Source organism: Rhododendron vialii, chromosome 6a (genome assembly GCF_030253575.1).
Source record: "Rhododendron vialii isolate Sample 1 chromosome 6a, ASM3025357v1".
Taxonomy (NCBI): domain Eukaryota; kingdom Viridiplantae; phylum Streptophyta; class Magnoliopsida; order Ericales; family Ericaceae; genus Rhododendron; species Rhododendron vialii.
The window spans coordinates 4,046,791-4,061,379 of NC_080562.1; the positions used below are offsets into that span (position 1 = coordinate 4,046,791).

General features: G+C 38.8%; 2 protein-coding genes across 2 annotated transcripts; both read right to left on the reverse strand.

Annotated features, from left to right (window-relative positions):
• Positions 1–5,808: 5,808 nt before the first annotated feature.
• LOC131331027 (uncharacterized) lies at positions 5,809–6,295 on the reverse strand. The gene has a single exon (XM_058364832.1). It carries the CDS (start codon positions 6,183–6,185, stop codon positions 6,000–6,002), a length of 186 nt encoding a protein of 61 aa, XP_058220815.1. The 5' UTR covers positions 6,186–6,295; the 3' UTR covers positions 5,809–5,999.
• Positions 6,296–7,330: 1,035 nt separating this feature from the next.
• LOC131331028 (uncharacterized) lies at positions 7,331–14,233 on the reverse strand. Its single transcript, XM_058364833.1, has 2 exons — positions 12,868–14,233; positions 7,331–7,725 (listed from the first exon to the last, which is right to left on the reverse strand). Exons 1-2 carry the CDS (start codon positions 14,172–14,174, stop codon positions 7,704–7,706), a joined length of 1,329 nt encoding a protein of 442 aa, XP_058220816.1. The 5' UTR covers positions 14,175–14,233; the 3' UTR covers positions 7,331–7,703.
• Between the last annotated feature and the right edge of the window lie 356 nt (positions 14,234–14,589).

Below are 14,589 nucleotides of genomic sequence, written 5' to 3' on the forward strand. Positions count from 1 at the left end.
TCTGACATATATGCAGTTTTATTACTCCAGCTTAATTTGCTTATTTGTGCCTAGATTCATTTTTAGATTTTAAGGAAAATTAGCTAATAAGGCCCCGTTTCAGAATACCTTTTTAAAAAATAAGTACTTATTTCAGATTTTCAATTTTAAAAATAATGTAAATCGAAAATAATTTTTTTATTTTTTTTACACCGTATAAAAGATCTCGATAAGATCTATCAAACAAGATCCATATTGGTAGAAAAATTATTTGCGTAAACACATTATTTTTGAGCTTGAAATTGCCTTCTTAAAAAATAAGTACTTATATTGAGTTCCGAAACGAGACCTAAGACAGCATAGCAAACGAGCTTATATATTTTTGCTCATTATATATAAAACTCATATAAATGTGTATAATATAAAGCATGTTAGGGACTCGTAGCACATGCTATGGCTTGGATGATGTTCTTACTTATTCAAGTTGTTCATTTCGTTTAACTCGTCTGATTTATCGGTCATGTCAAAATGAACTAAAAGAAACATATTTCTCTTCAAGTTTATTTTTTAAAATCATAACCCCTTTTTTTTTTTTTTTGAGGAAATGTGTTTCGTTTATAATAGTATTAATCTGATGAATCTCAGTTTTTGAATGGACAAATCTAGCCTATGTCCAATGGAGACAAAAACTCTACTTGGATTTTCTCAAGAATTACAATTGCCATACTGCTATGTGTAATAAGTAGTAAAAATCATTCTACATGAAGCTTCAAATCTGGAGATGTTAAATTCTTTTGAATGCTTATGTGGTAAGTTAACATCTTTAAATTTGACATCCACAAAATCCATCTCCTCATAGATGTCATTCTAAACAAGTTTAAACAACTCTCTTTTGAACTATGAGTAGCTTGTGGTATTTAGCCGTTGCTCTCAAATTTGAAGGGAATTCACATTGGAAATTGGCTTAGTATTTGAAAGCATGCTTGGAGAGACTTGTGAGGGCAATTCAAGTCGGATTTTTAACAAACATGCAACTTTTTTTCCGGTATTGCAGGGTCTTTGGGGTCAGCTTACAAAATTTTTAGACTAATTCCTACATTCCTTCCACAGCCTTTTCGCGCTCTATGCGGATGGATGAGATGACCTCAAAAATTGTCGACGAGAAAAATTGAACCTAAAATATTAAGAAAGAGCAAACCGTTTAATTTCAAACCATACATCATTAGGCCAACCCCTTGGAATTTAATAAGTACTACTATTATTTGTGCATATCCAAAAACAGTGAATAATTTTCCATATAAGATACTCCCTTCGTCCCATAATATTTATCCGGTCCGCAAAACGAAAACGTAAAAATAATACTATTTTTGTAAGAAAAGTTAAAAAAAATTCAATAATTTACTAGATCTCGACGAGTTCTTTTAACTTATGAAAAAAATTTAAATTTTTTCTCAAAAAAATGCATTATTTTGTAGTCCTTGTTTCGCAGACCGAACAAATATTATGGGATGGAAGGAGTACTTAAATAGAAGTAGTGGGAAACAACTAATGGAGAGATGAAGAAGTGATGAGATTGGATTGGAGGGTGGAGGGTACACAGAGAGAGAGCCAGAAACAACCGACAGTGTCATGTTCCTGTCCTCCCTTCCCCCACGCCCTGCCACCACCTTGGCCCCACCCCCACCCCCCCAAAAACCCAAATTATTGATTTCCTTCTTTGTCTTTGCAATACCCCTCTCGGGTACTTACCTATCCCCCAGCCCAATTTTATGCAAAGTCACCTATACTGATTCTCATAGATTTTGATGCCCTCTTTTTCATAGACTACTTGACCCTTTTTTCCTTGGCCTCTAATCCCCCACCAAATCTCCACTTTTCCCGTTATAAAACCCTTCTGAAATATGACATTAGTAGCTCCATTATGTGTAATATATACCCTAAGTCACGTAGTAATTCGCATGTCCGTGCGAGTGTAAAAATATCTTCAGAACACAGCTCAAATTATTAAAGTTTACGAGAGTTATAATTGAAAATACGAGCGTAATGCTAAAATTAAAAGCAGATGCAGAGGGCATTTTGAAGCATTATGACACGATGACTAAGGCATTTCGATGGAGATAAGTGTTGAAGTGTAAAGTGTGTAAACTGGCAAGGTTGGTCCACAGTAGTTACACTTGTCCTCTTATGTTCTCTGTCTCTCTTTTTTTCTATATATTCAGAGTTTAATATTATTCAGATCAATTTACGTGCACCTCGATCAACTACCTCTCTGGTCCGGTCAAATGCAGGCCATTGACGCCGATAATAGGAGATTTTTTAGTAATTACTTTACAGGTAAAAATCATATTGATTTGGTCAATTGTATGTGAAGCAAACTCAACCGGACTTAGGTCTCTTGTATGTATGTTCTTTGTCTGTCTCTAAAGTGTATCGTGCGGGTTCTGCTCCACTGCCAGCACCACGCTTTCCCTAAGCAATGTCTTTACCTTTTCTGTGATGTAATCGATGCGTCTCTTCTATCTCTCTCTCTCCATGTACGGTTGCGCTTTGGTACTTGGGGTTATTTGTTTATCTACACAGCAACTGGTGGGGTGGGGGAGCGGTACAGAATTCTGACGCATGCAAATGCAAAGCAGTTATCTGGCTGGCTGGGTGGAGTCTGTGGAGGGTGGGACCTCCGTTAGGGCCTGTTTGTCGGACGGATAAATTTTCCGTCCTTGCGTTATGGAGGTTGTTTGGCACATATTTTAGGTATGTTCTATTGTTCTTATTATCGATTAATCTTACTCTCGTGAAGTTTGGTAGTTTAAAATGTTATTATTAAAATAGAAATATATATCTTCATGCTCGCATTTATGCTCTCAGTCACACGGCACATGCATTATGTGATAGGTGGAGAATCATTTACAAAGAGTTGTATTGTTAAAAGAGTACAAGGATAAAAAAAAATTGGGGTTATACTCCGCTGATTAAAACAAATTGTGGTCTATTCCAACACACATAATGCGCATGAGATCGTGAACGTGAAAGCATTTCTTTTTAATAAATCAAATTACTACGTAAAATTTATGGGAGCAATGACCGAGAACAATAATGTAGAACAAAAACGGAGGACCCCGGCCCTCAGATTGTCCATCATTGCAAGTGGCTTTTATTATGTCAAAGTGAGACGTTCTCCAACGAACTATTTTGGCACTGATAGAAATAGGAGTATTTTAAATGCCATACTCAATGAATATGTGACCTAGGTTATAATGTGTATGAATTTAATATTGTTCTTTCGTGTGAGAAAATTCTCGCACATTGAAGGACCATGTTATCATACAAGAAGATACTATAATATTAGTGTAATTATGAAAAGAGTGATTTCATGTAAACTCACTCACATCTAGCCCCAATCTAGTAATTTTACTCTCTCTCTTTTTTAACTCTACTACAATTATGTAAAATATTTTTAGCATCATCCTTAAGATATTGTCAACATAAAGCAAAATAACTAGGCAGCTGATTTTGTCACTCCCCTATTTGTTAACACTACTTCCTTATTTTTATTAGGTGAATTTTACTAAAAACACTCTTGCACTTTATGATACCAAATAAAGTGCAATGGTGTTTTTAGCAAATTTATCTAATAAAGTGCAAGTGTGTTTTAGTAAATTCACCTGATAAAAAGCCGTTCCCACATGCCTATTCATTCACCTAAAACACTCTTCTATGTATTCTCTATATAAAAAGACACTTCTAAATGGTCAATATTTCATAGAGCTAGATTCTTCTATGTATTCTCTATATATACACTTATACACACATTCACATAGATCTATTATATGAGTTATGAGAAATTCTTTGTTTAATTTTGCGTATATCACTAGCACTCTTGGCATAATGTTGATTCGGCATTTGGATTCTCTATCTGGAAGGGGTTCAAGGTGCAGGTAAACTCCGGTCGAGATACACTATTCTGGGAACATGTGTGGTTGGGACCTGTAGCGATTAAAGATGAATTTCCCATGCTGTATAGGCGATTAACTCAACAGAATGAGGTCCTGAGCAGTTTTTGTGGATTAAGGGGCAATAGTGATTGGAATTTGCTGTTTAGGGGCACACTAAGGTTTCGGGAAAATCAACAATATGAGGCTTTGAAACGTAGACTAAATGGTGTGACACTAGATCCTTCAAAGCATGATCTGTTACAGTGGATTTGGACATCCGATAAAATCTTCTCTGTAAAATCAGTTTATAGACAGTGGGAAGTCCAGACACAGTCACGGAATGATCTGCTTGGCTCCTTGTGGAAGAATCTGAGTCCCCCTAAAGTGGAAATTTTCTCATGGATGGCCATTCAAAACTTGGAGAAAGCTATCTGGGAAGTATGTTTTTTTGCAACACTTTGGTCCATCTGGTTATTAAGGAATGGGTACATATTCAATGGGGCAACAACTCAAGAGTCGAAAGTGGTGAATTTAATTAAAACGAGAGTAGTTATGTCGATGAAGGTTAAGTTTGACATCAAAATCTACATGGTGGAGGATTTCAAAGGTTATTTGGATAGGATTCGAAAAGTGAAGGTGTAGTTTGGTGTTCTATCCAACTTTGGTTGGATATTTTCTATGGTTTTAGTTCTATGTAATGTTTGCTTCCCCCTCTATGTACCCCTTCGAGTTTAATAAAAGTTCCTTTTGCCGGGGAAAAAAAAAATTATGTCTCATTCTCTCTCTTTCTTGAATTATCGCACGAAGAGAAGCTACATAGGAAATCATGGACGATTTTACAATTCATTAAAATTAGGTTTGTTTCTTTTTATACGTACTGCGGAAGTAAAAACAAGAAGAAAAAAACAACTTAAGAGATAAATACATTATTTTGGAAAGTAATTTTGGCACTCCACATTTAGCGATTAACACTCCACTTTTTGTCTTTATTTTATGTAAAATTACCAAATTATTCTTTATTTTGTAGTGTTCATTCACTTTAAAGAGTATTTTTGTAATTTTAAACAGGAAAAAAAAGATAAAAAAGTGGAGTGTCAAAATCAATTTCATTATTATTCCAACAAACCAAGCTCTATTTTGGGTCGGGCCAGCCCATCCTAGCCCAGTTGAGCCTGGACTTACCAATGTTTGCTAGGGGAATCAGGCGGGCTTGGGCTTTGGACGACAACACCACATAGACCAGGGTTCAAACCTTATCTAAAAGCTTACGGCCCGTTGGGTTTACATGTAAGCAGTAAGCAAAAATTAGTAATTGTACCAAAAATTAATTGCATTGCGACACATGTCAAAACAGTGATCCCAATTAATAAAACATGGTGACGTGGCGCAATTCAATTTATTTGGAGGAAACAAATGTTTACACCGGCAGTGTAAAGAATTTATTCTCATAACCAAAAGAGCCATTATATTGCAGAATGAGAGTCCCCTTCTGTCTCTCACGAAACTCCCGCACTATGTTTTGTTATTCATAAAATAGGGTAGTGATTTTCCACTGCATTTTCTTGAAAATGCACTCTAAAATTTGTCTGTTAACACTTAAAATTACACACGCTATAAATGCAAGAAGACAAATTTTGAAGTGCATTTATAAGAAAGGTAACTGCAAAAATAAATAAATAAATAAATAAAAATTCATCTTCATTTATCCCATTGTCCCGTTATTCTGAACAAGAATAACAATAACGAAAAACGTTGTTTTCATCATATGCACTGAAGATGTAGACAAGTAATCCTTTCCAATTCAAAGAAAGCCATACACAAAAAACACATAAAATAGCATGACAAAAAAAAAAAAGCCTTAGAGACCCTATAGAGAACAGAGCAGAGAGTGTGCGCGTAAGCTATGATTTATAAAATAGCGTGACAAAAAAAAAACGAAATTTCTCATGAAATTGCCACTATAATTTAAAAATAAAAATAAAAATAAAAAACCTTAGGGAGAATTGATCATGACAGAGACGGGAGAAAAGAACACAATTTCTTATTGGTACGTGGCAAGTGTCTTCTCTCCAAATATCACCAATGGAATTACTCGCCGCCGGGTTGGTCGTCCTGGTTTTTCTTGGGCTTGCGGTAGCGCTCCTCTACGTCCTTGGCCATCGCAACCCCGGTGTCCATCAGTTTTTTGATATTGGGCACGTTGTAATTCTGAGAAACGTAGATTCCGGTGATTGTGCCCAACATGAATACGAAACTTCTTCTAATTATGCCCATTTTTTTTCAGGAATCTCAAATTAACCAACGATTCGACTAAAGTTGGGTCTTTATTCTCTTCTTGTTTTTAAGAGAGAGAGAGAGAGAGGATTGATGCTGGGTTGCGTATGAGTGAGATGGAGATAATGGAATGTTAAGATGCAGTTTATAAATTGTTGGGTTTGGTCATTAACTTGGAAAAGGGGGTTCCATTTCACGGGTGTTTTCTTTCTCCCAAGTTACCTTTTTTTTTTTTCTTTTTTTTAAAATTATTTATTCCTTAGCTGATTGCACAAGGGGCTGTGTAACCCCTTCTCCAAGAGTCAACTCATATAGTACCCACCTTCTCAAGAAGAAATTTCAGGGAATACATATGTATATGGTTTCATAATTTGTCTCCGGCAATTGTAGGATAATTTAATATTCTCTCCCTCTCAAAAAATTATTCAATACTTCAAGTGTAGAAGGTAGGATTACGTGATGCCCCAACCGCAAATGTGTGATGGAAAAAAGAGTTGAGCTTGCTCTTGGATGATGCCCCAATGGCAAATGTGTGGTGGAAAAAAGGGTTGGGCTTGCTCTTGGACCATGCGAATAATCCTCCTCCTCCTCAATTTTCTTCCTAAATTCACATTTTTAAATTTCAATTACATATTAGACTTATTTGTAAACCTTTTCAATAGTACTAAGGATTGGGATTAGAAGTACATCCATGATCATGTTTTTCTAGTGGACGATGAAATTGATACCTCGGATTATCTGGTCCATACTAGTTCCGAATATTGGGTAACAAAAGAAATGGAAGTGGTTCCGTTTTAGGAATAAGCAAGTTGTCAAGACCATAAACCTTAAAAAGGAAGTCACGAGGCACGGTTAGTACTATCGAACGCAGTCTGTCAAATTAACAAGGGAAAAGCAGTAGCAGAATGTGAAAATATCAAATTACAAAACAACCTCCGCGTGTCCTACAAAACAACGTTAAGAATTTGGAGCAGTAAAATGTTCATATTGAAAGGTATCGTCGAAGACTTTTAGCTGAGCCCCAGTAGACAATAGAAGTGATCGCCAAATTGGACAGTCTATTGTTCTGGATCCCATCGTAATAAAGGAAATGCAAGTGGTTCCATTTTAGGCAGAATCAAATTGTAAAGACCATAGAACTTCACCAGGAAGTTGAGAGGCATGGGTTAGCAGTAGACTAGTGGTCTCCTAGAGAACCCAGCGTCAAATTAACAATGGACAAACAGCATCAGAATGTGAAAATACCGATACATCAGCTTCCAAGTGTTACTATGAAATAAAATTAACAATACTAGAGCATTACAAGTGTGTACAATGAAACCCAGGACTGATTCACTAGATATCAGTTTAAAAACTCATCTGCAGAGCCTCAATGACTCAAGATTTGTGTAACCCAATAGTAGTATCCTTCGCGATTGCTTTCGAGCCTTCTCACAGTGGCTTGACGGAAGAACATAATCATGAGAACACATCTGATTCCAAGGGCAGAGAATTTCAGTTTCGCAAGCGCCTTGGCTATCATTGTCCCCATGCACAGGCCCTAAATCACACAGCACAGGAGAAAGAACTGGTACATAAACATAGTAACTAAAAGAGAGTAACTGTAACAGAAAGGTATACAAGCCAAACATCATTTTATCAGAATGAGTAACACTGAGATAATAACAGAGAAACTGAAAAGTGCAGTCATTAGGGAACATAAACTATCGACTTCAATAATTCATAAACACACCATAGCTTATTCAACAACCACAAATTTCAGCAGCACAGGATTGGCACAACTAAAATATCAGGGGCCCTTGAAGGAGCAATGATTGTCAGGTTACCCACGAAGATATCAGATACCCACTCAACACCAGAAGCAACTAAAGCTAGGTCAATACAACAAGTCGCAGGAAGGCTCGCCCCAATAATGAACTTCAATATTCAATCACATTTAGGAAAGAGGTTAGTGTTACCAGTCAATAATCCATTGGTATGCGTCAATATGAGAGAGTCCTTATTCAAATCTATATAGAGCTCTAGACAATCAATCCAGGACAGAAATAGATGCGTATAAATTACAAAAGTCATCGAACCAAGCTTTTTTCATCAGAGCATTGAATTTGCTGATTCAAATCAAAAGCCACCAAACCTAGAAAACGAAGTTTGTTCCTTGGATGTTTAAAATCTGAAAAGGTCTTGTTCCTTGGATTTTAAAAATCTGAAAAGGTTGACTCAACTTAAAACAAATACATACAGGTGTTTAAAAAGAAATCATAAGATGGCTCTCCCTAGTTCCCTTAGAATATCATCGATAAAACTTGCAACCCTTATTTGCAGTTTTGAATCCCATTCGGACCTGTAATCCATCTAGTGTTATCAAGATAACCTGAGTAGGGGTAAGAGAGGAAGTAGGATCATTAGGGAATGGATTGTATTTTCCCTCATAGTTTTTTGGCCACGTGGAAAAGAAATAACGGAATGGATTTACAGACCTTCCCTTGTCTGTAAAACAAGCAAAGGCTGAGTGAATTGATTTTTATAGGCTGGAAAGGAAACCAGCCCCCTCTTTCCCTTTCTAGCCTCGCCTCCCAGCAAACAAGAATTTGTGCATGAGAATATTGAACAGAATGGCAACAGAAAGATCATTGTAGGTGGCTTGAAGAAGTTGGAATTAGGATCTGACATCCAAATTTTTTGATAACTCAGGTGTCCGGACCAGCTTACACACACCTCAACTAATCCTGGGGGACCAATCCCGCCGTCCAAGAGATGGACAACCGCTTGACCACTGATACTTCATTGGTACTAATGTATTCATATTCCTCGATCAAGATTAGAACTCAAAGTTTCAAAGACTAAACCACTAGGCCCAAAACAAAACCAAAAAAAAAAAATTATAAAACCAAGTTGGGCATCACTTACTTCCAAACCCAAGTAGGCAAGAAAAAGGTACCAATATTTTGCATGGAGGTTAGACCAAAAGAGGCATGTTGTCTGGAGACTATAGCAAGGGCTTTATCAAAAAGGTTAAACTTGCCCTCAACAAGAGCGAGCTCAACCCTTGATCAGTTCTCGAGAATGATGAAAGAAGGCGGGGGGGTACTGGCCACCTGTCCTCAAGTGAGTTGGACCCTCCTCCTACCCTTCTATCTAAAGAGAGGAACAAGAAAATCCCCCTTCTCCCATTCTTGAGTTGCGAAATGACGATGTACATCCTCGTTGTACTCTGACACATTCTGCGGGTTATGTTAAGTAAGTGGTGACTGGTGAGATGTATTTTTATTTGTGTGGCATCAATGCAGTAGTTGAATAGTTCTGTAGTGGGTCTAATACACATAGAAACATCAGAAAGCCTTTTATTCAATTCCATGATAAAAGTCAGAATATAGGTAACACAGCCAATTGTCCAAGTATTTTTATGCCATATACTTGTCTAGTTCCTGAAGCTCAAGATAATTGGCTGGATGTAATATCCTCTTTCTATTATTACGCTTTTCAGTTTGTTTAGATTAAGTGCAAGCTGGGACATATTTCAATTTGCATGGCATTGATGCATTTCCTTCTGTAATGTGTCTAATACACCATTTTTTGTAGTCATCCACAAATATTGAAAGAGAACGAATGCCTTTTTTTCAATTCCATGAGAGTCAGTATATGGATGACAAACGTATAGTCAATTGTTTTTGCATACTTTTTTCCGTCTTATATTTATCTAGTTCCTGAAGCTCAAGATAATTGGCTGGTTATAGTATCATAGTTGCATCATTGGCATCAAGTGTTTTTAATAACCCATACCAAGTTGCAGTACCATTATCATCTTGGGAAGCATATTTTTTAGGTTGACAAGATCCTTTGAGAAGCTAAGTTTCTTATTCTTCAGAAAAGTAAAAAACAATCTTGGAATAATGATTTAGGGTGCTATTTGTGGATGTTGGAGGTGGACGTGGCTAAGCTGGTCATCCAGGAAGATGTCAAACATTATAATGGCTCAATACCGATGGAGGTGGAGGCAGTGAGAGCTCAGAGCAGTAGTAGAGAGACGTGGCATTGGAGAGAGATGACTAGATACAAAGTCAGTGATAGTATGCTTGTTCCTCTCTTTAGATAGAAGGGTTGGAGGAGGCGTCCAACCACTTCCTAATTATTACTATATATCTGTGAGTTTTTGGTTCTCTTTAGTCTTGGTTCTCTTTAGTCTTGTTTTAATCACTACAGTTTTTATTATTAGAAAAAACTTCAAGAATTCGACCTTAAACTTCTGTACCGAACTGGTTTTTTAGCCAAAAGTCTATCAGAGATCCATTTGATCAAAGCCTCTTGGCGGCAACCTTCTTGAAATGGTTATTTAGAAGCTGTCGTGAATGCTGCATCAACAGTACTCTTTATTGTCAAGCTGGAAAAAAAGAGAGTCTAGGACTCTAGCAAGGGAGCATGCCATGCCTTGCTAAAGTTGGAACCGAACTTCTTCTTATTTTGTTTATGCTGCATTTGGTAGGAAGTGTTTGGTTACTAGTTGGGCTTCTACAGAGTTATGTACATGTTATTGTGGACATTCAACTTTGACCTCAATGTCAGGGCTATTTTCAAGAGAGGGTTTGGACAGCTCGGTCAATTTCAATTTGTTTGTCATTATGCTGCAATGGCGTGTTTGGAAGATAATTTTATTTCCATCAGATTGTTTCTCAACAAATCTAGCTATTATGACGGGATCACGTTATAATGGCTTGCAATTGATTGTATGAGGTATGATATACAATGATACTAATACATATATAATTAGTTGCAAGTCATTCCAATGTGATCCCATCACCAATCTGGTCGAAATAAAACTATCTTCCAAACACACAATTGTAATGCAATGACTAACCAGATTGAAATTGACCCAGCTATCAAAAGCCTCACGTCAAAATAGCCCCGATATTAAGGTCAAAGTCGAATGTCCACAGTAGCAAGTAACTACGTAGGAGCCCAACTAGTAACCTAGCACTTCCCACCAAATGCAATATAAACAGAAAACATGGGTTGGGCTCAAGCTTCACCAAGACATGGCGTGCTGCTGGAGTCCTAGACTTAAAAAAAAATTCCAAGTTCGACAGTTAGTATACTTCTGAAGCAAGCATCTAGTACCACTTCTGAACAACCATTTCGAGAAGGTTGCAATCAAGAGGTTTTGATTGGATGGATCTGATAGACTTCCAGCTACAATAACACTTTGGTACAGAAGGTTGAGGTCAAATTCTTGGAGTTCTTCCTAGTAATAGCAATTTCAGTGCTCAATAACAAGACTAAAGAGAACAAAAAAAAAACTCACACTATATAGCCTTAACTAGGACGTGGAACACTAAGAACCTAAAAAGAGGTGCTATGGGAATAGAAGACAACAATGGTGATGGTGATGTTATACTGGACAACCAATTGAAGTTCATTAACTAATGCAACAAACAGGATAGGCCTAATACTCCCGAAGTGAGTATGCTCCAAAGCTGGAGCAAATGGCTAATAAAAGAGAGAATTGCGAGCAGTTACCGGCAAGTTGATTTTCGCTTAAAGAAAACATTCATTCACTACAAAATGAATACAACAAAAAGCAACAAATAGACAAATAGGGCTCAAAAGCAATCCTAAAAATGAAAAGGAAAAAAAAAAAGAAAGAATCAAACTAGATTACAGTCTGCCATAGCAAAAATAATCCTTTCTAAATTATCTAGCTTCCCAAAAATTCTGGCCAGCAGCTCAAACTCAAAACACCCCTTTCCAATTATTGACCAAACTACCACTAACGCTTTGCAAACATCTGCATTCTATTTATCCTAATGCATTTCAGTTCCAGGATGAGGCCAAAAATAAGACAGACATAGCAAAAGTATGAACATCTGCAGTTAAACTCGACACGAACCAGAATGTTATGAACTAATGCAAGCAACAAGGCATTGGTTGGCTCAAAAGCTACGTGCTTTGAATAAGGAAACATCAAATTCAAGTGGAAGGAACAATACCCTATATAGATAATGCCATTGACAGAATCACAAGCAGTTGCTGGCAGTGGATTTTCTTACAGAAAACAATTCATCCACTTGCAAATAGGAGAATGAAACAGAAAGCATAAGACAGACAACTGGACAAGTAGGGCTCAAAAGTAACATAACACATCAACCTAGGTTACGGTCTGCAATGGCGAAAATTATTCTTCTCAATTATCTAGATGCACAAGACTCTAGCCCGCAGCTCAAACTCGAGAGTTGAGACACCCTTTCCAACTATTGACCAAAATAGCCACTTATGCTTTGCCAACATCTGCTCTCTATCAAACTCAGTTATTCATGATAATGCATTTCAGTTCTAGGATGATGCAAAAATAAATCAGACAGCCATAGCAAAAGAATGAACATATACACTTAAACTTAAAACTAAGGGTGCGTTTCTGCTAAACTAAATGGACTAAAAGCCCATGTTTTTCACGGATTTCTAAGAAGGTCAATCTCCTCACATACATACATACATACATGAACTAAAATACTACTCCTACCAATTAGCAAAAACAACTTGACTATTGCCATTAGCCTGTAGTCCATTTAGTTCAGCAGAAACGCACCCTAAGAACAGTATTAAGACTAGTGCAAGCAAGAAGGCATTGAGCAACTCAAAAGCTACATGCTTTGAACAAAGAAACAGCAAATTCAAGTAAAAGGAACAATACCCTATATTGAGAATGCCATTTATAGGATCCATAAACTGCTGCTGCTGCTGTGGCTCTTCCTCCTGATTCTGCAACTGCAATGTACTGCCAGCCGGCACCGCCCCACCACCACTCGTTGAAACCGGTTGGGGCGGCCCCTTTGCCTCCACCAACCTCCACATATACCATGCCCCAACGGACCGATACGGCCGCCACTTCTCACACAACTGCTCCATCTGCGATGGCCTCGGCAACTCCTCCAAACCATAAAGCAACTGCACCCCTTTCCTCACCCCTAAATCGTTAATGGGAAGCACATCCGGTCTATGAAGCGAAAAAATCATAAACATGTGAACCGACCACGACCCAATCCCGTTAACCATGGTCAACATGGTAAACAAAGACTTATCATCCAAATCAACAATGCCCTCATCCGACAGAATCCCATTTTGGTACTTTCTCGCTAGGTCGTGCAAGTAACTTGCTTTCCGACCCGATACACCGATCTGGCGGAGCTGGGGCGGGGTTAGGGCTAGAACGGTAGCCGGAACAACGCCGTTTTCACCGCCACAGAGGGAGACGAAGCGGGTGTAGATGGAGGTGCCGGCCTTGTAGGCGAGCTGCTGGTAGAGGATGGATTTGGCGAGGGCGAGGAAAGGGGGGTGGGTGGTGGAGTCGAAGGTGGGGGGGCGGTGGAGAGAGATTACGGGAGAGAGGACGGGGTCGGCCGCGCGGAGGTGGCGGAGGGCGGCGTCGATCTCGCCGTCGCAGGAGAGGGATCGCGCGGCGGCGGCAGGGACGATCGGTTTCTGCTGCTGCAAGGGCTTGGGGTGGAGGGGCGTGGTCTTGGTTCTTTTCGTGGTGGGTTTTGGTCTAGGGCTTTTTTCGGAGGAGGAGGGAGAAGGGGGGTTGGGATCGGGGGAGAGTTTCCGGGTTTTTCTGGGGCGGAAGGGGATTTTGGTGATGGGTGCGGGGTTTTGCGGAGGGGCATTGGCGGAGGCTGCGGTTGTGGTGGTGGGTGAGGGTGGGGTGGGGGTGGTGGTGGTGGAGTCATGGTGGGGTTGAGTTGGGGTTTGGGTTTGGGCTGGTTCGGTCATGGGTGAAGTGTGGGAATTGGGATTGGCGGCGGCGGCGGCGGTGGTGGAAGGATTGAAGTAGAGGAGAGGGGTGGAGGTTTGACTGTTCGAGAGAGAGAAGGAGAGGAGGTGATGATGTGTTGAGTTTTTTCTCCCAATTCTCACTATCTGGGATGGGAACAAGTGTTGTCTGGTTTTCCTCATCCGAGGAATAAAGTGGTCCGCAATTACGCACGGCTCGTGCACTACCATGTTACTACTGTCCACCAAGAAAATACTCGAGATATATGGGAAATCCCGTAGGCCGGAGTGCCTTCTCGGAAGCCGATTCGATTATTCATTTTGATACGGACAGTTCAGATTTAATTCGAGTTTCTATTGATTTGGATCGTCTATGGAGTCCGCCCCATTTGAACGCAAGTTATTGGGCGGTTCCAATTCTCTTAGTTAGGGCACGTTTGAATGTCGAATTGTTTGGAGGAACGATTAAAAATTTGAGAATAAAGATGAAGACATGAGGGACATGTGGGGTCTACGCAATAATCGATGAGATTGTATGAATCCTGAGATTTGTTATTGTGTTTAGTTAGATTGGAATAAAGAAATAAAAATTATATTTGACTGTTACAAGATGAGACGGATAATCCAAAGGAGAGAGTAGCTAATA

Bases quoted from the DNA above. Each gene is read 5' to 3' on its own strand.
- LOC131331027 (XM_058364832.1), bottom strand. From the start codon at position 6,185: ATGGGCATAATTAGAAGAAGTTTCGTATTCATGTTGGGCACAATCACC.
- LOC131331028 (XM_058364833.1), bottom strand. From the start codon at position 14,174: ATGGTAGTGCACGAGCCGTGCGTAATTGCGGACCACTTTATTCCTCGG. The intron at 7,726-12,867 runs GTATTGTTCCTT...TGTGTGATTTAG, and splicing joins AATGGCATTCTCAATATAGG to GGCCTGTGCATGGGGACAAT.